We start from the raw sequence: 25,052 nt of genomic DNA, 5'->3' as shown, positions 1-25,052 counted from the left end.
GATTTCTGGCTTTGTATTTAGTTTGTTGCTTAACTTGGGGGATTGGCTCTGTACTGGGGTACCCCCCTTTAATCCTTAGCCAGACTCTTTACAACTTTGCCTCAACTTTCACTTCCTGCTTATACTGAGTTTTTAGATTATCCAGTAGTGAAAGTTCAAGTTCAGTTCTTCTCAGTTCTTTTCTGAGAACATGTCTTGTCCGGGGTATGTGGGTGGCTTTCTAAATTCCCTAGTATACATGACCACTTCGGAATGCCCTAACTTCCCAAAGAAACCATCTCCCTGGCTTTTCCTCCCTGTCTTTAGGGGGTTTCTTACATGTCTCAACTATTATTCTTAGCCCTAGGTGGCCGAAGGGTTTTTTTTGATTACCTTAGTGTTTACAAGCAATGCCCACCATTGATATCTATTTCTTTCCTAAACAGCACTACACAGTTGTAAGGACCGAATATGGGACTGTGTAATACCAGAGATGATACATAGGCAACCTTATGTAAGGAAATATGTTACTTGTTTTGTACACATCACAGTTACATCAGAATAATTTTTTAAATGATGGGCAAAAAAATGTAACTTTATATTTTTTTCTTGATCTTCATCTGTACCTACAAAAGTGAACTTTTCTTTTACCCCTGTAGGTGTAGAAAAATCTTCCCTTCTTCCCTTCTAGGTCTTTGGCTGGTCTAATAACTTAATTGACATGAGACAGGTTAACAGGAGAAAAATTTAATTTTGTATGTACCAGAGCCCCATAAAATGAGATTCAAAGAAGGGAACCGGAGCGGAAAGCTTTTATAACGTTTAGACGAAGAAACAGTAAATTTGTGAAGAATTGATAGGCAGAGGGGTTTGTGGTGGGGTAGTAAATGGTGAAGAACTAACAAGGTTTATTTTTATTTATACAGCTTTCTCAGCCCTAAATTCTCTTCTTCTGGTACAGGGAGGGTACGTTTCACATGGGCAGTTTGCTTTAGGGAAACAAAGGAGGGTCAGAGTGTCCTTTTGCACCCGCTGTTTCTCAAGCTCCTTTAATACAAAATAATCAATATGCCAACACAGCATATTTTGGGGGGACATATTCTGAACACCTACACCACCAGCCTTAGTAGTTCTCTAGCATCAGTAAGAGAAAATTAGTGATTTTATTTCAACATTTTATTTAACCTTTTTATATTACACAATTCACTGAAAACACTTAAAGTACCAGTGAGACAAAAACTTAAAAAAAAAAAAAGAAAATACAGACAACACACCTCTTCTAGCTGAGGTAATATTGTATAAAATTCATTGTCAAACCACAAGTTTTTGTTACTCTATCATACAACTTGGTAGCATATCAGTGATAATCAGTGACTCAAAAGAAAGACATTATATATCCGGTTTATATGAGAGAGAGAGAAGGAAAGGGAGAGAAATGTAGAACTACTTGAAAGAGAAGAGAAACCAGAAATGCCAAAGTTAAGTATCACTTAAATTCTGCTGCAATGTGAATTGTTACCATGGGGATTTTCTTTGCTTATATATTATTAAAAATAATTAATTCAAACCTGGTTATCTTTTCAAGAACTCCCAGTATGCAAACTGAGGGTAAACATCCTCCACAATCTCATTTGAAAAAAACAAAAAGCCATGTGTTTTATTTTCTGAGCATACGTATGAATACACGGAAATACTGAAGTGTTTGTGCCTGGTCAGTAAGTGAATGCTTTGTGGGGTTATAACAAACACAGTGCTGAAAAGACAGCTGTGAGCAGGCAAGCACATCTGCAAAATGAGCAAGACCTCTTGCCTCTCAGTTTTACTTATAAAAACACTGGCTATCAAACTTCACAATCCATAACCATTTTGAAATTAGTTTGTTTTTTACTATTTCATAATTATAACATCTAGTGCTGGAGTTCAGAGGCTTAAATTATGTAAACTTAGAGATTATTTTTCTGGAAACCATAAAATAGTCTCTCGAAGGAAAGGGATTTATAAACAGATTTAGTAAATCAATTCATAAATTCACTTAACATAGTAAGTTAGTATTTACCAGGTATTTCAGTTTTTAATTCCATTGCTTTCAGACTATTTGACTCAAGTTAAGAAACCCAACAATGTAAGGCAAGCATATCATACTTCAGCTCCATGGCCAAAATCTAGCTTATGTAAGTGGATCATTGGGACTGTGGAACACTTTAATAGACTCTTACTCATGATACTATTAATCATACTGAATTAAAAATGTTATTCTAAGCTATTATCATCTTAAGAAATATAGCCCATGGGTATTTGATTTTGGCACCTATATGCTAAAGAAATAGAGCAATTTTAAAAGGGAAAGAGCATGTCTAATGTTTATTTTGCTTATTCCTTTCTAAATTCAGTTAAACATATTTGGCCGGCATTTAAGTGCTTGAATTTTAAGGATTTTTTATATTTCAACTAATTTGGAGTGGTACTAAAAAAATTAGTATTTTACTTGCTGCCTTTCAATTTTAGTTTTTTTTTTTTTTTTTGAATTTTAGTTTTTTTTATACAGCAGGTTCTTATTAGTTATCTATTTTATACATACTAGTGTATATTTGTCAATCCCAATCTCCCAGTCAATTTTAGTTTTAATATTAATTTGTATTCTTTCTCCAAAGAGACAGAAAATAAGACTAACCTACTTGTATGTGGTTCAGCCTATCAGTCTTGTAAATGATTCCATGAGACAGATTTATATAACTGAATCTTCATAACTTTCATAAAATAATCTTGAAATATCTAGTAATTAGCTAAAGGATCCCAGATTTTCACTAGTAGATACTTGATTCCATTCAGATTCTGTTCTTCTAGAAATTTTCTGAAACTTGAAATTTTCAGAAGTTTACTCTTGTCTGAAACTATCTTCTTTGATTATGATAAAAAGGAAAGGTTTTTAGGAAGTTGGACATATTATAAACATCTAAAAATTTACTTAGTAATTCAAAAGCAATGAGAACAATTTAAGTGCTGTAAACTGGACAAGGTAAACCATAATCTGAACGAGTACAACTTGTGTTTAATTTTATTTTCTCCCTCATGGTAGAATGGAAAAATGGAAAACTTACATGTTTTAGTCATTAAAAAAAAAAAAACCACACATACACAAGATAGTAGAGAGAGTTGCCACAAATGTATTGTTTCACACTTTTTGGATGTCATTTTTTGGTTCCAACATTATTAATCACAAAAAGTAACCATTTCGCTGACATTTAGTAAGTAAAATAGATCTCAGTAAAATAGAACCTGCATTCTAGGTTGGACAACATCAGTGCAAAGTCACTGTACTTCAGTGTGCTAAATGGTTCCTAGTAAAACTGATCATTCACATGAGGAAATGAAACTTTAATGATGGATTAATCAAATGCATATCATTTTACTATATGAAGAGCCTCACCCACCAAATTCAATTTAGGAACAGACAGAATTTTTTTTATTAAACTGATGACCAACTTTTTTGCTTATTATTTGTTGAAATGTACTTCTTTTCATCACCCATAAAAAGCAAGGACAAACTTCCTTTAAGGTTTCTATTTTTCATCAGTATTCATCCAAACAAGTTTCAATAAAAGGTGATAAGGATAAACCTGCGTTTCCCTTTATGTATATCTAGTTTGGAGAATGAAACTATGAACAAAAACTAAAAGAAAATAAAAATTGAAGCCAACATTTAAAGATGACTTTATGGAAGGCAAGAGGCACAAATTCCCAGGTGAATTTTAATCGTGTTTCCTCTAAGCCAAGTCATTCAGAAACGAATGGCAAGTGACATTCACTTTAGTACACAATTTGTAAATGTGGAAGCAGGAATAGTTGTCATGATTATTTTATGTTCTATCTCTGTTAAAAGTGGCTCTAAAAACAGTCTGATGATTCATAAGGCTGGATAAGCAAATCAAACTTTATAACATATGACAAATTCTAAGTTGCTGGCACTGAAACGGTGGGTTTGCATATGGACAAGTAAGCTGTTTGCCTTAAATCTTTGGGGTACCTTGGCTTTTAATGTTTTGTTCTGATAGATATTCAAGCAGAAAATACATAACTGCATTTTATACAGTAAGCTGATCTAAGAGTGGAAAATTTGTAGGGATGAAGGAAATTCCAAGTTACATGTACGCGTATAAGTGGCTTTATATAATAAATGTACAGCCATTAAAGTTATACAGGGACAGTGCAATTTAAAACTCTCAGCTCCTGTTTACAGATTGCCAAATCTAATCCTTTTTGTCCATGTTACTGATAACATAACTTATTTGCATAAAGGTAAACTATGACCTCTTGCTACTATACACTGTATTAAGAATGACATACCAATATCAATCTAGAAGGTGAACTAAACATGTAATAAACATTAAAGTCATATAAAATAAATTCAGCTCTGTGAAATTTTGTTTTCAGTTTGCTGACAAAATTTTGCTTCTTCCCGAGATCATTTTTAGTTCAGCATTAGTGCTACACTAGCTAGAATTTAATTCATATGAGTGTCTTTATTCAGTTTTCAAATTTGGAATACCTTGAATCCAAAATATATACCAATAACCTTTTTAAAAAGTGAAGAGTCAATATAATCAGCATGGACTTTTTCTACCAGTTTCATTTTCTAATCCATTTCCCACCAACGGTATTTCACTCTTATCCCTCATAATTTCATAATGAAGTATCCAGACGATGTCTTTCAGACTAACCAGGAATCTAAATCTCAAACACTATTTTGAAGAAGTGTAGAGTAAATAATCTTGGTAATCTGTAAAACAGCTGCGTGCAGCGTGTACTGTATTACAACAGCACCAAACCCTTTATAAAAACCAAGCATTCCTTCTTCCTGCCTTATAGTATTGATACAGTCTCTCATTCCCTCATACTGTGTATTAATTGGAAGCACTTCATAGCCAAGGTCTGTATTGTCAATTATTGTGCGTGTTCCTTGAATGTGAAGGCGGTGCAAAACTGTTTCCAATGGGTAAAGTATAACATCAGAGCAAAGACTGGCAGCAAAGTTAGCAATAAGCTCTGGAAAATAAGCATCCAACATACTCTGCACCGGGCTAGTGCTCTCAGCTAGGTGGCTATGATAAGTCTTTCTCTTTAGAATTAGCAGGACAATCTTCTGAATGACTGAGCTGATGACGTAATGAAGAACCCCATGCAGCACCGTAGGGAAGATCAAGGAAAGAAGCGGAAGTAGTCGTTTGCTGTGAGGCACTCCCAAGCCTATCACTCTTCCAATTCCTTCTTTAATGCATTCCAAAATTCCAGCATTGTCTCGAATTATCTCACTCTGAAATGAAAATGATGAAATGAGTAAAAGTTAACATCTGCTTATTCTGCCACAAAGAAGCATTCTTTCTAGGTGCCTTTTTTTTTTTTTTCTACGTGCCTTTTAAATCCTAATTTTCTGGCTAAAGAGGAAAAACATCAATGGTTTGCAAACTTCAAACGTTATCTAGGCATTAGATTCTTTTTTCAAAAAAAGTTTCACAAAACAGATAGCAGTGAAGCTGGGAGCTCTTCTTATTGGGGGAGGGAAACAGGGGAAGAGATGTGGAGGGTGACACACCTGGTTTCCCCACCCTCAAGAACCTCCTTAGGACACATTTTGAAAAGCAACAAATATTGTACATGACATTGAAGAGGTAGCACAGTGCTTGGAGTTCTTAAGCATTGCTTTAAAACCCACCTCCATTATGTACTTACTGGTCATGTGATCATGGGCAACTTACTTAACTTCTCCTAAGAGTCAGTTTACTGTTCTATAAAAATGGAATTAGGCCTACCTACCTTTTATGCACAGAGTTGCTGGGAGCATTAAATGAGAAAAGGCCTGGTACCCAGAACGCACTCAATAAACATGAGTCATTATCATCTGCATTGTCTCTGCTTTTTTACAATTATAGGGATATGTGTAAGGAAGTTTGTGATACTGATTACAGAGGCACGGACAGGCAGAAAAGGAACAACTAAGAGGCCAGTTTGGCTGCAGCAATGACTGAAGAAGAGAACAGCAAAAAATGAAGTTAAAAAGGTAGTCAGGGGCCATACCATGCCACTGTGCAGACCTTGGCCTCCAGTCAGATAGGAAGTGACTAGTTGGTTTTAAGCATAAGATGGGTAAGATACAATTTATGTTATACTGGCTGTTGTGTAGAGGAGAATGAGAGCAGAGGCTGAGAAACCAGTTAAAGATACGATGGTGGATTGGTCTAGCAGGTAGCAAAGGAAATAAAATGCTGCAACTGTGCTTTTATCCTAAAATTAGAGCCAATAGGAATTACTGGTAGATTTGATTTGGGGTGTGAAAAAGAGAAGACAAGGATGACCTCAAAGCTGCTGGCCAGAGGAAGTGGAGGAATAGCAGTGCCTTTTACTGAGCTGGACAATATTCCTGGGGTAGCAATTTGGGGGAGAAGATCAAGAATTCAGAAATGTTAAGTCTAAGGTGTAAACTCCAAGTGGAGTTTATAATCTAGACTACAAGGAAAAGGTCCGAGCTGCACGTACAAATGTGAGAGTTTACAGTGAAGAGAACATATTTAAAACCATGAGACTAAAATGAGCTCGCCTAACCTAATCCATTTACCTGCCTCTGGCCCCCTTCCCACTCCAGTCTATTTTTAATACAGCAGCCAAATAGATCCTGTTAAAGACATAAGTTAGATCATGTCACTCTTTGCTCAAACCTACCAAAGACTTTCCATCTCCCTCAAAGTAAAGCCAAATTATTACAGTGATCTTCAGTATCCTGTGTGATCTCTCTCCCTCTTACCTCTCAGACCTCATCTCCTCTTGTTCTCCCTTCCTTAGTCAGCTTCAACTGTATTGGCCTTCTTTTTGCTCCTCAAACACGTAAGATATAATCCTACCTCAGGGCCTTTGCACTTGCTTTTCCTCTGCTTAGAATGTTCTTCTCCCAAATATCCATGTAGTTCTTATGTTCAGACCTTTACTCAAATGACTTTTGCTTCTGAGAACTTTCCTGATCTTAAAAAAGTAGTAACATCCCTTGCTACCCATTACACATCTTATTTAATTTCCTTGTTTTATTTTTTAGCACTTAGCACCATGAAGTATCCTTTTGTTTATCTTGTTTATGTCCATCTTCCCCACAGGAATGTAACTGCCATGAGGGCAGAAAGTTTTTGTTTGCTATGTTATCCCCAGGGTCTATAACAGTGCCTGATATAGGTTAGCACTCAATAAATGAATTTAATTCATTTATTTAAAATTTTAAATTTTAAAATGAGCTTTTAAAAAAAATTAGCAGTTAAGAAAGATTAGCTGAAAGGTAAAGTCAGTAAAAACCTTGATTTAATACTATGCTGAGAAGTCTGAAATTGATCTTAGAGAATATGAGTCAACGTGGATCCTTAATCATCAACAGGATATAAGCACTGCAACTTAAGAACACTAATCTTGCATGAATATGTAGAATGGACTTTAAAATGCAGGAAACAGAACAAAGATTCTTAGTAAAGACAACAGATCACTAGGAAGTTCATATTGAAGAATGGTGGTGTTCTTTAGGAGATCTATATATAAATGTGTATTTTCCAAGGGAAAGACTGTTCTCAGAGATCTGAGCTCCCCAGACAGGCAAAAAACCACTGAACATGGTAGGAAGAAAGAAGCTGATGTAACAAGAAGGAAAGAGAATGGTGGCCTACCGGTGGGGAGGAGCAGACAATCTCAGATACTCCCTGAAGTTAGAACTGAGAAGGCATGATGGCTGATTGGTTATGAAGGATGAAAGAAATATGAAAATCAAGACTTTCGTAATTTTTAGATTCATATAAAGGTGAGAGTTAAAAGGATTCATGCAAGTAAGTGAGTTCTCCAGGACAGTGAATATGGGATACAAAGCAGAGAGGGTCAAGGACTGTGCCTTGGAGCTACAGGAGAAGAGATGGTAAGAGGTTACTAAAATAAAAGGAGGATGTTCAAGAGAGTAGAAATTGAAGGAAAAAAAAGAGAACTAGAAAATCAGTCAAAAGGAGGTGGTCAGCAGGTGGAACCTGGGGCAGAAAAAAACAGGGCATTTGGGTTAAAAAAACAAAACAAAACAAAACAAAATGAACATATAGTGAGCCGGGCACTTTACATAAATAATTCACTTAATTTTTATAATTCAGTTAATAAAATACTATTCCCATTTTATGGATGAGAAAATTAAGATTTAAAAAAGGTTAGGACATCTGCTTAAAGTCACAGATCTAATTTAAGTAGAGAAATGTGACTGTGATACGGGTCTGCATAAAGCTAAAACTTGTCTTCCCCCAATATATCACGCTGTTTCGTTGTTTTTCCTTAAATAATTATCTTCCTATATTTTTCCCCTTATCTATAAAATGAGGCTATGTCGTAAAGTGATAATTCTGTAAGCTGCAGCCCCATACAAAGGTTATATCCTTTCACAATGCCAAATGCAAGGGGATAGGAGACAATATTTGGGTAGCAAAATGTTAACTTCAGTTAATAATTCTAAAAAATAAACACATAAAAAATCAACAATAGGTTCTGCCCCGCAACCCACCCCCAACTGAATCTCTGCCCTGGGGTTTGAAGGCAAGCAGGTAAATGTGAAACACATAAAGGACTTCCTTCCTCAATTTGTGCCGCGCTCCACTGCACTGTGTAGTGAAGCAAGAAAGGTCTGTGATGGTTCTGGAGTTCCTTCACCATTTGGTCCAATTTGTATTGTAATAAGTCAGTGTTTCTAAAGTTGTGCAGGAAGATGTGGTCATTACGAGTTTATGCATGAATAAAGTTTTTTCTGCCTTTAAAAAAAAAAAAAGAAAAAGAAAAACAACGATATGGCCAGAAAAGCAATTAAGTGGAAAAGAGTAATTAGAAAAGGAAAGGCTGATCCAGTGAGGTTTTATAGAGAGGAAACTCATAAGCGCTGATTATGACAAAGAAAAAAATATGCTAGAGGATCTGATGTTGGAGACAGAAGACAGGTGGTAGACAGTTAGTTGGATTTTGTGTACAGGGTAAAGTTAAGCTAGCTCTCTTACAGTTTTAAATACAGGAACGGTATGTGAGAAAGTACATTAATTCAATGTACTTGAAGTGCCACCATGTGGTTAGAAATAGTGAAACAATTTAAAATGCTAGCAGGAGATTGCTTTCGCTTTGTAGTATATACTAAACACCATAGCATCAAATGTTCCTTAAAAGGCATATTTAAAAAGAATGCTGTTAGTAAACTACCTATGGGGACTACCTTCTCACTGTTAGGATGATTATCCATCATGTTTTATGTTCAGGTAATTAGTAATTTATTGTCTGAAAAGCCATAACTATTTGAGTTATTAAAAAGTTGGAGAAAAAAGCAAAAACAAAAAACCCTATAGATTTTTTTGTATTCAGAGCAGGTCATAGGCTGCTTTCTGAGATATCTGAATGAAGAGTACAGCTGCCTGTGTAAGGGATAAAAAGAATTAAAAGTGTGAAGTAAATTTGCAAAGGAAGCAGACACAGCAGCAATGTGCCTAGATATAATCTTTGATATATGTATGGTATCTGAGAAAAAAAAAATTTTTTTAGAAGGTCTTAAATTTTTCTGTTATACTATCAGACATACACAATATACTGAATATTCCAAAAACATTTTTAATTAAAAAGTGACAGGAAAAAATAGCTCACCTGTACTGTTTCGATTAGACTTGCTGAATAAAAAGGCATTGCCACTATATAAGTTAGGCTGTAGAAATTAAAACAAACTTATCAGTATACTGAAACAAGATGCTTACACTAAATTTTTTAATATCTACATTAATACATCAACATAATTTATATTCAAGCTTGAATAATATCTTCAAGGTTTTTAACTATTAATACCTATAGCCTAAAGATACTTCAGAGACCTGTAACATAAGATGCTTTACTCAACAATTAGAGATGAAAAGTTAAGTATTAATAATAACACAGTGACAGCCTATAAAGAAAATTATTTTAAAACAGTAAAATGTAGGCTTGTTTATGATTCACTGTTTGGACATCTACCTGCACATAGCTAATGTAGCCTGTACATCTGATACCTAAAATTTAGGTTGAGGGATCCATTCCATTGCTTGCCTTTTTAGTGATATCTGAACAAGGCTACTGTTCTGCTACTGTCCTGTCTATTATCATTATCCATTCCCAGATTTCCCACCCAGCAGAGCTAAGCCAGTCTTCCATGGTAAGTGAAGTCCCCTTTTATTATTAAAAAACAATATTGTACAGCTTTGCAAAGTTGCCTCCTATTGCCACTATTAGACATAGTAATATTACAACTTTGCAAACCTGCAAAATATAGTTATTTAAAATAATGTCAAGGTGGGACTTACCTAACCCTATGGGCCAGGTCCTGGCAAGTAGTGGTTTTCAAGGTGAATGGAACATCACTAAGTAATAATGTGCTGGAATGTCCCACAGAGGGAGCCAGCAAGTTGGGGGGTTTCCAATTCCCAATCTTCAAAAAAAATTAAAAAGTGAAGAGTAAAATTCTAATCTATAAAAATGGTCAGTGTTGTAAAGTCACTAAGTGCCTTTAGGACTATGTTTTAATGACACTAAGGTTTTGAGTTTACTCATCACCATACAAATAAATTTGTATGTCTGCTTACTAAGAGAATAATGATAATAATAATGAGTAATAATTTTCCTGGCAATTCAGGTTTAACAAGTTGAAGATCTTTGCTAACTTCCTAAGAACACAAAGAAAAATTAGGTTGTGATTTTTAGCCTTTCCAATTAGAAAGGGTATTTAAAAGATAACATATATTTCAGGATTTTATTCCTAAACTCTGTGTTACTTTTCTGATTCAGTTCTAGTCACACAAGTATTTCATTGCTCTACTTTCCTTCACTTTGTTTATTTAATAAGCTTTTTTTTCAGTTCTAACACTATAAAAATGGATGTAAGTTTCAATATAAATGCTGCTTTTGATACTTACGATTTCAGTAGAAGGTGTTCTCCTATTTGTTTAGGATTCCATTTATGTGAAATCTCCCTAAAAAATAAATAAAATAAAAGCCATGTTTTTAAAAACATCTTGAATTAGCTTAAGCTTTAAAAAAGTAATCAATTTTTAATTTTTTTTAATCTGTAGAAGAAATATATTCTCATGATGAACATTTTCCTTTTTGGGACCCGTCAAACAATTACAGTGGGTTGAAAAGAGAAAAAACATAGAAGGTCTTTCTGTATGTGCTGACAGAAGGGGATGACAGAGGAGGAAGAGTTATAACTGATTATAGAAATGAACATGAGACATTAGATAAGATACAAAAATGATAGACTGAGGAAAACAATGGACGGGGAAGAGAAAGGGAAACAATAAAATAGGATAAAGGAATGAAAAAAGCTTTAAAATGTATTTAAGAATGAGAATTAGAAAACAAAACAAAATTAAGTAACTGTAATGCAGAATGACACATACATTTGTATAGCCCCTAATTTTCCAAGTGCCTTTACTTACTAAGATGACATTACTTTTGTGACCTTTATTATATTCTATTATCTTTTTCAGCTCCTACTATATGCCAGGCATTGTGCAAAGCACTCTGCATAAATTACTTCTAACCCTCACAATGAACCTATAATCCCCAATTTCATAGATGAGGAAATCGGCTCAGAGATGGTTCATAACTTACCCAAAGCCATGCAACTAGTTAGTGGTGCAACTGGGTCTAAACCCTGGTCCGTATGACTTGAAGTCTATACTATCTGCCTGTACTGCCTCTCATCTCATTTGATACAAGAAGGAATCCTGTGAGATAAGCAGAGCAGGTACTGTCCTATTTCTTTTACTTACGAGAAAAATAAAGGTCAAAAAGATCACAGGGATATGTTCAAAGGAGAGAGGCAGAATGTCAGGTCTGGAACCAAGGTCTAGGACTGCGTGCTTCCTACTATTTAGGTTACCTTTGGAAACCAGAAAAGAGAGAAGAAAAAGAAGAGAGGCAAGCTGAATGAAGAACAAAAAGGGAGAAAGTTATATCAAGAGAAAAGTCAAAAAGGAGAAAAGAACATGGAGAATAAAAGGGAAAGTAAAAAGGAGGAGGGTGGGGTGATGAAAAGGCAGACAGAGGGGATGGAAGGGAGGGAAGGGGAGGGAGGAAGGCAGAGTAACAGAGAAAAGGAGAATGTAAAATAAAGGGGAGACTGGCTGCCACCAGCTCCCCTGCTGACATTGGCACCCATGTACCATGGCCACAGCAGGAACCTGAGAAAAACATGTTCTATTTGAAATGAGTAAGTATGACAATCATAAGGAGACAAAGGAATATATTTTATACTAAAAAGGTAAAGGAAATTAATCACTGATAATGTAAGTGCTCTAAAAACAAACTCAGTACACTTATGGCACGGGTGGTATGTGAACTTTTCTACATTTTTCTAGGAGACTGAAAGGTCTGCAGAGAAACTTTTAGACAACAGAACAACCATCTCTGATTCATATAAGACCTTAGAGAGTGTTCTGAGTCACATTCTGATTAAATTAATACCAGAATACTATATGAGGCCTGAACAACTATCGAAAAATACAGCTGGAATGACATTTAATGATTAAGACGAAAATTGTAAAAAAAAGATTAGGCTACTCAACTTACTGACAGTGACTTTATGATTATAAAACAAAATATGCTAAAAGTTTTATAAATTTTCTGGGCACTGCTATTACTCTTACTATGGCCTCAGAAAGGGTTACCACAGGTTATTATGACATTAAATTTGAGCACTCCATTAACATTATGGATAGATGGGTCTGTGACCTGCATTTCTGTTAAGGACTGGGCCACCTTTCCTTTGAATACTAAAATTACTGCTGCCAGTTCATAAGATCATTAGGATTAAGGTAAAAAGAGTGAAAAAAGAAATTTAGAATCAAGTATAAAAAAAAACCTGAGACGCTCTTCCTGGTATCTGCTTTCTACTCCTTTATAAAATGTGTAAAACTTATTGCCACAGCTCTAGAAATTTAAATTAGCACATTTAAATGCTTCAGGAAAAAGGGCAGTGTAAAAATCTACTTGTGATTAAACCTTTTTATATTTCATCATCAAATACCAAAATATATAAGTATATTTAACTCGCTATTTTCACAAGCAAAAACTGCCCTTCAAATGAGCAACAAAATTAAGTGACTTGCCCTATAAAAGGGTTTCATCTTTAAGAAATTCATGGAAAAGCCAAAAAAAAAAAAAAAAAAATTAAGTGACTTGCTTTTTATCAAAGTTTTTCATTTGACAGACTAACACACATACTCCCATGCATAATTAATACACAAAAGCAACAGAATTTTTAAATAACGCTCTATTTATACAGTCTTTACTTTCCATTGCCTCTTATTTTCCCATGCTCAAACAGCTGCCCTCTTAAAAAAAAAAATCTTCCCTCAATCTAACCCAAGCCCCTCATCTTCCAGCTCCTTCTCTTCATCCCTCCTCTTCACAGACGACTGTCTAAACTTGCTATTTCCATGTCCTAGCTTCCCACTCACCTCTGAACCCATTCCAAATTGGCTTCTACCCTATTATTCTACGAAAACAGCTCTTGCCAAGGTCCCCATGACCTCCACATCACTAAATCAAATAGGCATTTTAAGGTTGTGCTTTATTTGACCTTTCAGCAGCCAACATGCACTTGTGTTCTTCCCTCCCTCTGGAAGCACTCCCTGCCCCTGTATTCCACTATCCCATACTCTTCTGGTTTTTCTCCTCTCTTCTGGTCTCTACTTTTGACTCCTTTGCAGGGGCATTTTTCTTAACTCAGCAACCTATTCTGGAGTTCCTAAAGGCTCAAGCCCTGTTCTTTTCTTACTATGTAAGTTACATTCCTTCCCCAGGCAATCTTACCCAAGATGATGCTTCAGAACCTCCCAAATCTATTATCTTCAGTTTAGACTTCTCTCTGTGTCAAAATGAACTTGTCCAAAATCAAACTTATGACTTTTCTTTCTTACTCTTAGACTCTTTTACTGTTCCCTAATTGAGAACTTAATCAGAAAAGAAATCTAGTGAACTGGAGAAAGAGTTCATTGTATTTAAAATGGAATGTGTTTAAAGTCAGTGAATTCAGAGGAGTCATTGGGAGAAACAGACAACATGAGGAGAAAACAGTAAAACGGTAATGGTACAACTACAAATGTGAGATGAGTCAAACTAAGCTGGAGTTCAACTAAATGGATCCTGTGAGAGACTGAACTATACAGGTAGCCTTGGTTAGAGGTGTTCCTTATGTTAATGATTTGAGAAATGCCACATGAAAGGAAAGGGTACTTCAGGGTAGAGCAACACAAAGTCTAACTCACTCCACCTGAGGGAAGGTTTGGGGAAGGATTTAGGAGGGATCTGAACAGTAGATAAAGAAAGAGATCACAGATGATGATCATTTTTTTTTAAAGTAATAAATACTGAGAAACTATAATGTGATCAGATCACAAATTCAGATGTGATCATAATCAGTATAAAAGAATAATGGTGAATCCAGACTCTCTCACCTATTGTACCTAGTGATCACCATGAACCTCAGTCTCAGAGACCCTAGAGCTTATCCTCCTCAAGTGGTAACTTCTGTGAAATGCTTTGGGTTTCTGCTTTAATACTGTGTCTGCTATGACTTTGTTTTCCCCTAAGAAAAGTCAACCTTGCCCAAATAATTTAGAATTAAAAAAACAAAATGTTTACACTGTATGTCTGAGAATGGCTTTATTTGACATCTAGTTACACAAGCCAAAATCCTAGAAGTCATCCTTGACACCGTGTCTATCATCAACCAACTTTAATCCATCACCAAGTTCCATCAATTTTACCTAAATATATCTCAAAATCATCCATTTACATCCATCTCAAAAGATAACATCCTAGTCCTAGTTACCATATTTCTCACCTAGATTGTGATAGCTTATGAACATGTATCCTTTTCTCTACTTTGGTCCTCCTGCAATCTTTTCATCTCCACTTACAATGACCCTTTAAAAACATAAATCTGATCATGTCATTGACTCCTGCTTAAAACTCCTCAATATTCTTAAAGTGGCCTACAAGGCCAAGCACAGACTGGCTCTTGCTCTCCATCCTGCTCTCTGAGCTCAAACCCTATGAGCCTTCCCTCAATTACACGAATTCTCCACATTCCCCCTGCCACATTGCCTCTGCACCAACTGGTCTGTGTCTCCTGAATGCCATTCGGATCTCAGCTTAAGTGTCATTTTATTAGGGACACTGTTCCTAACACTCTAATACTGTCACAGAACCATATTCTTTTCTTTTAGAGAACAAGTCTCAGTTTGTAATTATTCATTCATTAGTGGGATTATTTTACTTAACATATGTCCCTTACACTAGATCCCAAGCTTCATGGTCACAGGTACCTTTTGCTTCTTCTCCTCACTGTATACCTGACTTCTAGCACAGAACCTAGCACATAGTAGGGACTCAGGAAGTATGAGCTAAATAAATAAATGAAGTAATGAGTGAGATTTACCACAAAAATTTAACCCAAGTAGAATACCACAAAGATAACCTTTTCTGTCTTCTTTAATAAGATTCAAAATGACCAAGAGAAAATACATACCCACACAACTGATGTGTCTGTATGTCTACAGGGTAAGAAAGTTAGATAATAAAATTTAACAAAATTTTGTGCCTTCTCATTCCCATTTCTCTTTTCCCTTCCCTTCAACCTGAAGTTAAAGTTACGACTTCATCTCTGCTTTAGAGAAATGGTGTTACTTGTCTAAGGTCCCAGAACTAAAAAGTGGAATAGTCAGGACCAACTGTTCTGACTGCAAATACAGAATTCTTTACTCTTTGCCGTATAGAAATTACTGAATTTTGTTAAATTTTTATAGAATTTTGTGTTTGTGGGAGAACTTCAAGAACATTTGATGACAAGTACTAAGTTTTGATCTTATCCTGTGATATGAAAAACAATGGGGTGAATAAAGTTAGCCAAGGGCAGAAATTCAGATTTTTTTAAGTATGAGAGGAAAAACTTAGCTGACGAAACACTTTTTTTCTCTGTAACACTCAGCAAAGCTGTGTTACAGGAACTTCAAAGCTATGTGGTCCTTTGAAAGCAATCACACTGGCAAAAAGCCTGATATCAGTCTCTTCTGCCTTTATTTCCTTCCCTACAAAGACTGATTCTCAGATTGAGATGCTAGTGGCTGCACCTTCAACTGCCTCACACTTCCTTGTCAATCCAAAAAATTCACCCTGCCAGGGGCCAATTTTGGAATAACAAACCACTCGGTCTTTAACTCCATCCCTGGGATTTACTGTTGATACAGAAAGTCACAGAGTCCTGCCAAATAGCACCTAAACAAATTTATGATCTCCAACATTATCTCTTAACATTATTTTCATGTATTCCTTGTAAGGTCCCCTTTCTGTTACTCATAGCTGTGACTGTCTCAGATGTCTATTATGCTCTATCTAAATCACCCCAGTACTCATCCTTCTTTCACCTGTATCCTGTTTCAGAGAGAAAATATACCCAGAAGCAAACATTCCAATTTCTCTACCCTCTCCCTCCAAAAGAATCTACAATTCTGATTCTCCTCTCTTGGCTTGTAGGCCACCACTGTCCTACAGCTTACTGCTCTTGTTAATTTGTTTTGTGAACATCTCTTACTATTGCCTCTCCTACCACACACACACACACACACACACGCACGCACGCACTCACACATCGCCCAGGATTCTGTCCTTGGTCCACTCTCTGTCATCTAGTCCTACATGTCCTCCTTAGGGAAATTCATCCATCCTAAAGCTTCAACTGCCACTTTTGTGCCACAACATTCAAAGCTATGCCTCCAGCTTCAAATTGTCTCTGAGACTCTGATCCACAGTTCCAACCACTACTAGGCATGTCCCCCTAGATGTCTTGCATGAATCTCAAACTTTATTTATTTATCAAAAAATATTTATTTATTTATCCAAAAGTATTTATTTATTTATTTGGCTTCATCAGGTCTTAGTTGGCAGCATGCGGGATCTTTGTTGCAGCGCGTGGGCATCTCTCGTTGCGGCATGCGGGCTTCTCTCTAATTGTAATGCTCGGGCTCTAGAGCACGCGGCCTCAGTAGTTGCAGCAAGCGGGCTCAGTTGCCCCGCGGCATGTGGGATCTTAGTTCCCCGACCAGGGATCGAACCCGTGTCCCCTGCATTGGAAGGCGGATTCTTAACCACTGGACCACCAGGGAAGTCCCTCAAACTTCATTTATTGACAGTTACATTCCTTATCTTCTTTCCCACTCCAACTTACTCTTCTTTATGAATTCTCCAACTCAATTCCAATCTAGAAATCTGTCACTGCTGCTAATTCACTCTCCCATAATCCCATTCCCAATCTATCACCAATTATCTATTATACTTCAGAAATGTTTATCCAGCTCCTCCCTTCTGTTTTACTCCATAATTCAGACCCTTCTCCGTCTGGCCTAGATTACTGTAACAGTTCTCCGTAAGTCTCCGTCTACAACACTCCATGTTTTAAAAAAACACTGCCACTTGAGAAATCGTTGATCAAAGAACCCATATATTAAACAAAAAGAAACAATCCCCCCCCTTAGTTTCCCAACTCCATAGACAATAAGTCACAAAGGCAGAACCATGCTTTAGTCTAGCACCTCAGCCTCTTTTCATGTTATTCTACTCCACACATGCCCAATATTCTAAGCACAAGACACTTCTTATCACCTGGATCTTCCAACTTCCATAAAATTGGGCATGCTGTCACCTCTACTTGCTCTCCTTCTCTGCCAAGTTATTTCCTACTCATAATTCCAGATCTAGCTCAGATTTCAGGCTGTTAAAAAAATCTCTGCCAATAAATCCACGCAAAGTGTCCCTTGCACTCTGAAAGGGGTTTGTTTAATTACGGCACTAATCACGATGTACTAAAATTTGCTTACGTGTCTCCTTCACCAAACTAGCCACTTAAGTAACAGGAATTGCTCACATACTCAGGTTTGTTCCTTAGTTGATAATTGTTGATATATAGCAGTAGGAGCTGAAAGAGCTCAAAAGATATTAGACCAGGAAACATTTTCTTTATCACATACTAATTCCATATGATATAATTAATTATTTATTCTCAGTTTCTTCTCTTAGCTACTTCAGGCAAGTTTTCAAATTCAAGGTATTTTTAGCAACTATCATATTTTGTCATATATTTAATATGAAGCTAATCTGAGAAAATGCCAAAAAGGTACCTCGGTAAAGGTGTGAATTCACTGATTATTCCCTCTGCTCCAAGTGTGACTCCCTGAACAATAAATGTACTTCCCATTCCTTTCCAAAGAGCCCTTGGTCCCTAAAATGAACAAAATTTATGGTTATTTCTGTTAATGCCTAAAAAAGAAACCAAAAAAAGGTCTTAACACAACTTGATATTGAATGTTTACTGATATTTTCCAGTAAGGCATTATTCAAAAGGACATTTTAGTAAAGAACTACAACTAAAGTAAGTCCTATCATTATTTTAATATTTGTTGGGTGGCCTACATTTAGGTGAAGATAAACACTCCAATTAATTATCTCTAATATGGATTAAATATCCCTAATATTTAATTAATTTTGGCAAAGGTGTGAATTTACTGATTATTCAGTGATATCAAAAAGATGTCATTATCATGTTAAGTTAGTTTTAGTATAAGAGTTACAATATCTTTAATAACTAAAAGGAATTATTGTTGCTTTAGTTATGACTAAGGCAAAATGGCACATTACAAATAACTTTAATAGAATGTACAGACTAATTCTCACCTGAGTTTTGTTGAAGCTGTACATAATATTGATGACTGTAAATGGAGTGAGATGATAATGCCGAGCATGGTAATTAACCTGTAAAAAAGATATTTCATGATTATTTTCTGTTATTGTCTTGTCAAGAAATAAAAAGGCATGAAAGATACAGTGGAGTCATAGCATAAACGAAAGTTCAATTCTAAAGTCAGCATAAATTACACATAAGCAAAATTACTCTTGAAAGTGCTTTAAATAACTTAAAAGTACAGTACATGAGGTTATACAAATACAGCCCTGAAGACCAGTGTGCAATATACATAGTGATGTAGAATATATAATAAAGAGGGCCTTGGTGTTTGATATTTATGTTTCCTTAAACACCAGAATTACATTCAGTGTGGCAAAATGCTCATGCCATTAACACATAGGAACCACGAAGAACTCAGGGAACAGCAGATTCCTGTCTACCAATGGCAAGCAATAACAAGCTACAAACAATTGGTAAATTATGAAATCAGTATAGGGGGTCAGAACTAATACTTATTAAGTGAAATAATAAAAAAGAAAGTATCAGAATGCGTCATACATTCTGAAGGTATTATTTGCTAAAACATTTTTAAAAGTTACTCATATATAAGTATACACTGGATCACAATGTGATATTGTCACAATGTAAAATATATGCCTGAAATTCACTGTTCTAGTGTACGTAACACTGCTGGTGCTATTTAAATAGCTATTTCTCTCTATATGCTTACTTTTTGGTGCTAAGCATAAACAGCTTAATTTTTAACTATTTCTATCTTTTCTAACTCAATTTTCAAAGAAGATAAGTTATATTATAGGAGCTTTTGCCAGTGTGGTCCACTAGCCCTCAAGGGCCTCATTACCCTTTCAGGGGATTGACAAGTTCAAAATTATTTTCTTGATACTAAGGCATCATCTGCCTTTTTTATTGTGTTGACATTTTCAGTAATACTGCAAAAGCAATGGTGGGTAAAATTACTCACTCCGTAGCATGAATGACGGCAGTGGCACCAAATTATATTTTTGTACTTATTGTATTCTTTATCTGACTCACTTATAAAGAGGCAAAAGCCACTTTCCTTAAAGAATGCCCCTGGTGAAGCAGTAAGACACATTTATTTTATAAAATGCTGACTCTTGAGTACACATCATCTTTCTCATTAATATTTTGTGTGCTGCATAATGAAGATGGCTGTCATAAGGAAAAGAACTTGTCCGAGGGAGTTGTGAGCCTGAACTAACCACTTTTTTCATGGCTCACCATTTTTTTCTGGAAAAACTAACAGAATATAGTTATTCATACTTGGGACAACATGTTTTTAAAACTGAACAAAGTGGGCTTGTTGATTAAACAACAACAACAGTATTTGTTGACAATGATAAGTTTGAGCTTACAAGCAAAAATTATAATTCTGGAAAACCTATATCCACTATCAAGACCGTATGAAAACTGAAACACTTTTCTGGTGAGATTGGTAGCGATTTTAATGATGGTGGTCTTTTGATACTGTAAAATCAAATGTCATAACATTTAGATGATCTATATAATTCAGTAAATCAATATTTTTCAATTAATCAATGCATGATGTAACAGAAGCATGCATGTGTAAAAAATCCATTCAACATGAAGTACAAATCAATAGATTTTAATGTAACAGGGTATAAAAAGTTAATTGACGTGGTTTCAGATTTCACATTGCAAATAACTTTTAAAAAGTTACCACTTATTGAGTTTTGGTATAGTATCAAAGAAGAATATCTGCCAATTACCTCTTGTTTCTTTCAAAAACAAAGTGTTGCAACAAATTGACTGTAGAAGCAGATGTGAAAATCTGGCTGCCTTCTATTATACCAGACATTAAAGATATTTTCAAAAAAGTAATAGTCATTTTTCATAAAAAGGCTATTTATGTCAATATCTAATGAGTTTATTAATATTTTAATGAATTAAACATATATATATATATATATATATATGCATAAATTTTTCCAGTTTGGGGTTCTGAAATGGCAAATATTGACAGATATAATCCATATAAACAATTGTTCTTGGAGACCTCAATAATGTTTAAGACTTAAGAGCTTTCAAAGACCAAAAAGTTTGAGAACTGACTGATATATTATAGATTTTGGTGCATGTCACATGGGATAATGGTTACATGGTCTCAGTCATTTATCTGAGATCTGTACTTCAAATCAGGGTTAGGATTACTGTTTAGAAAATCATAGAAAGTACATTTACCTGACATTGGCGGCGTAGAACAATGCAGGGATGGGCCAGTACATTTTCTGTAAAAAGACTTTAAAAGAATAATTTATAACATTTAATTTACAACACATATAAATCTGAATTTATTCTTGAAGAATCATGCATTATTTAAATTATGCATTTTTCTTAAAAGTAAAAAAAAAAAAAAAAGTTTTCAAATGTCTAGACATGTTTGCAAATCACTGTACCAATAACAAGATTCAATATGAAAAAAACTAAAGCCAGATTCGCAAACTGGTAAGCAAAAGCAACAACATATAATATTAATATGTACAGTATAAAGATGAAACTACATCTTGTATGCCTGATATGGAAAACTTCTTTCCCAGACAATTTAAATGCCCCTTTCCATTTCTTTCAGAGGATGTCCTATGAACAAAGTTCCTATCAGAAGAGCCATCTACCCTATAAATGCTGTAAATTTTGGTTTTTATGTACTTTGCACTTAAGTTATATGGATTTTAATGACCATGTAAGTAACACCTAGATGCTATGTTGCTAAATATCTTGTTATAATTTTAATGTTCAGCAAAAAGGTTCAATGCACAATTACTTTTTTTTGGAAGGGGAGACAAGATTAGATTTTATTTTATTCTTTGGATAGACACATGAAACTTCTTACAATATTCCTTACAAGATTATTTTGTGTTTATAAAATTGAATGACTATTGTCTATCCTTACTGGGGAAAAAAATCAAGTTATCGATTTTAAATAATAATTTTTTTCTGAAAAATATTTTTCAATATTTAACTACTGCTCTAAAGAAAGCAACACTAATTACCCAACATTATAAATTGCATTAAAGAAAGAACTTTAAATAAAAACTTGAATTAAAAATCTTTAGACAAAATTACCTTGCAAGTCCAATACCAAATCCAGCAAATCTATTCAACTGTTCTAAAACAGAAGGAATAAGATTACTCATAACCATTATTTAGGTTTACTGTGAAAACAACAAAAAGTATTTTCTTTTTAACATGATATTCATTTAAACTCCATGTACCCAAATCAAATTCTGATAGGGGCCAGAGAGGCCATCTGAGGAAGTGAAGAGCTCTGTGGAGGCTTGTGGCAAGTTGCAAGGTGTATACCTTCTAAAGGCCCAACTGCTTTTCAGCTCCAATCCATTGTTGCCACATGAGACTCTGAGTCCAAGGTTTCAAAGCTGTGATTTTTCTAAAGAGATATTCTCATTTTTACATAGCATCTTCCAATCTTAAAATACTAGCAACTATTTTGAAAAGCATTAAAATGTTGTGTGGACCAAATCAAACACGTTTGCAGGTAGAATCTAAGGCCTACCAGTTTTCAACTTCTGACTACAAATAATTTAAAATTTTTTCTAGAGAAGACTCTGACTGATACTTTCACCAACTTTACCTCCCATGTTGTAAAATTCGTCCTTCACTGTTACTGATGGAGAGCATCTATGTTAAGCCACTAGTTGCAAGCAAAAAAACCCATGAAAATTAATAAATTGAAAGAGCACTTAGGGTAACTGAAATGGGTAAATAAGGCTCTCTTCTATTTCCCCAAGTTTTAAATACTTTGATAGTAGCTGCTTAATTAGGTCCCGGTGATAGACTACTGCGTACATATGCACTATAGCTGATGGCATATCTATAGTCTTATTAGAAGAGTTTACAGCTGAAAATTCCTATGCATATATCAAAACAGAAAATAAAATCTTTTTCTCCCTAACTGGAAAACTTAAAATCGTAATGGTGAAATATCACAACCCCATGAGACCAGACATTAAATTTCAGCTATAATACAATATTCACAAGGGATAAATTTTCTCTCACCCTCTTTTCTCTCTCCCCTCTCTTCTCCAATCCCTCCCTCTCATCTCTGCTCTTTTGAATGAAGTAATGCCCTCACTATTCCCTGACAGACAGAACAAGGTCACTAAACAGTCTCTGGGGAAACGACTTGGTTCACTATTGCCTTGAAAAACGTGCAAGGTAGAGAGAAGCTTCTTTTGCCCAATGAAGATACTTTCCTTCTTTCATCTTTTCCCTTTTTGTATGTGTACAGGTCATCTGTGAATATTAACAGAAAATACCACTGACATTTTCTGGAAGGTGTTAGGAAGGTTTACTATTGTTAAATGTGTAAGTCTCTCAGGCTTCTATCCTCTTTGCAAAGTTATTCACCAGCCTCTAAACTGCTGCAAAAAACCCCCACAAAACCCTGGTTATTAAGTGCTCCTCCTCACTGAAACCATCAAAGCATAGCATACATTATGAAAAGATAAAAACATCAGCTTTACTGCCTAAGAAGGTAACAATTGTACATGCATTTTGAATCATTTATAACTTTCCAGCACTCCTTCTGGGACCTGTAGAAAAAAAACAACTAGACAGAGTGAAAAAAACGAATTGTATGACACTGAGTAAGTCACTGATCCTCCTCCATCTTTCCTCACTGGATGACATTTGAAGTCTATTCCTCCCAGGAACCCAAATCAAATAAATATTACTGTATTTCCAAGTCGAAATCAAAGAAATGAGAATACAATTTATGTCTGGAATATACATAATATTTAAGGATATAATCTATTATTCTAACAATTTCAGGAGAATGGGAAGATGCAGGCATTATATCCATTTTACGAATACAGCAGATGTTGACAATATCTAGATCATACAGTGTTGAAATTAAAACAAGTCTTCTGACATCCTACAGAGAATAATTATGTCTTGATTCCAAAGTCTTATCTTGAAAATCTCTTAGTGATTTTGACTTTTTAGTGGAGTTTTAAGTCAGAGAAAGAAAGCAGGAGGTGGGAAAATACAGGGGTAGTTTGGGGATCTAGAACAGATACAATTCCTATGAGTAAATGGAAAAAGGAACGATACACTTTTAGCCTACTGTGTGCTCCATACTGTACTAGGCATTACTCACACCTCATTTTTTTGACACTTCTAAAACCCTGAGTTATTCTTCTACACACCTTAAAGATGAGAACACTAAGAAATCACAGAGGTTAAGAAAGTCTCTCAGCTTTTAAGAGTGGTAGAGCCAGATTTGAGCCCAAGACTGCCTTTGCTGGAAATACTTCTCTTTCCTTCCACATTTCAAGGAAATACAGCTGTTGGTCAATTAGGTATTTTTCACATGATTCCCAATAAACAGTAAACCATTTCCTTCTTTCTTGATTCAGGTCACGGAATGTAATACGCCAAAACCCTCTGAAATCCTACCACGCAGACCACAGCTAAGGCAGTCACCTTGTTTTGGAAGTGATCCCGGACAAAACATTGGTGTGAAAAAGCGGGATGAGGCCCGCTTCAGGGTCAGAGGACAAAAGGAGGGCAGAGGGTGTGGCCGGCCCGGGAGCCGGGACCCTCCGCGTGGCTTCCGGGGTCTGCAAGACCCGTGCTGCGGCTCCCGACTCCACCCGCCCTTACCGTGCGCCCCAGGTCCCTCACCGCTGCTCTGCCCGGGCACGCTGCCGCCGCCGCCGGGAAAGGGTTCCTCCGCTGGGCCCTCGAGCGGGGTGGAGGGGGCGGGCACACCGTAGGGCGGGCTCTTCTCGCCCCAGTGCAGGTTGCGGCTACCCGGGATGTCTGGGGGAGTTGTCACCCAGTGGCTCAGGTCCGACGCGGAGCTGAAGGACCTTGCAGGGAAAGCGCCGCCAAAGCCCTGCTCATCCCGGGCACCACTCCGATAGCCCAAGCCATCGAATCCGTCCGGGCGCCGCGGATGCATCGCAGGCGGGGCAGGATGAGAAGGGCCCACCCGGAGCCCACCACCCCTGGGGCCACGGCGACCTCGGGCCACACAGCTTTTCCTCCTCGGCAGTCGCCGCGTCTGGGGAAATTCTGACAACCGGAAGTCACGTTACAAACCCGGAAGTTCGTGGAGCACGTGATCGTGGTCTCTTCCGGCGGCCATTAGAGACACGGTTGCTAAGGTGATGCGGCAGTAACTCTTAAAACTGCGGCCCTTAGGTAGGGAATAGGAAAATGACTGTGAGGTTAATGAAACACAGTACCG

The 25,052-nt window shown here is 36.2% G+C and overlaps 1 protein-coding gene across 2 annotated transcripts; it reads right to left on the bottom strand.

The window, feature by feature from the left end:
• Positions 1 to 3,120: 3,120 nt before the first annotated feature.
• SLC25A46 (solute carrier family 25 member 46) lies at positions 3,121 to 24,875 on the bottom strand. 2 transcript variants are annotated; one of them, XM_068535713.1, is made up of 8 exons: positions 24,464 to 24,875; positions 21,905 to 21,947; positions 21,023 to 21,080; positions 18,772 to 18,849; positions 18,219 to 18,319; positions 10,950 to 11,006; positions 9,655 to 9,712; positions 3,121 to 5,290 (listed from the first exon to the last, which is right to left on the bottom strand). In XM_068535713.1, exons 1-8 carry the CDS (start codon positions 24,762 to 24,764, stop codon positions 4,712 to 4,714), a joined length of 1,275 nt encoding a protein of 424 aa, XP_068391814.1. In that variant the 5' UTR covers positions 24,765 to 24,875; the 3' UTR covers positions 3,121 to 4,711. The 2 variants fall into 2 exon arrangements, with proteins under 2 accessions (XP_068391814.1, XP_068391815.1); XM_068535714.1 differs by having other exon boundaries at positions 24,485 to 24,875.
• Positions 24,876 to 25,052: the final 177 nt, after the last annotated feature.

The sequence above is a fragment of the Eschrichtius robustus genome, chromosome 2, assembly GCF_028021215.1.
Source record: "Eschrichtius robustus isolate mEscRob2 chromosome 2, mEscRob2.pri, whole genome shotgun sequence".
Taxonomy (NCBI): domain Eukaryota; kingdom Metazoa; phylum Chordata; class Mammalia; order Artiodactyla; family Eschrichtiidae; genus Eschrichtius; species Eschrichtius robustus.
This window is presented reverse-complemented; position numbering and strand designations above follow the sequence as displayed.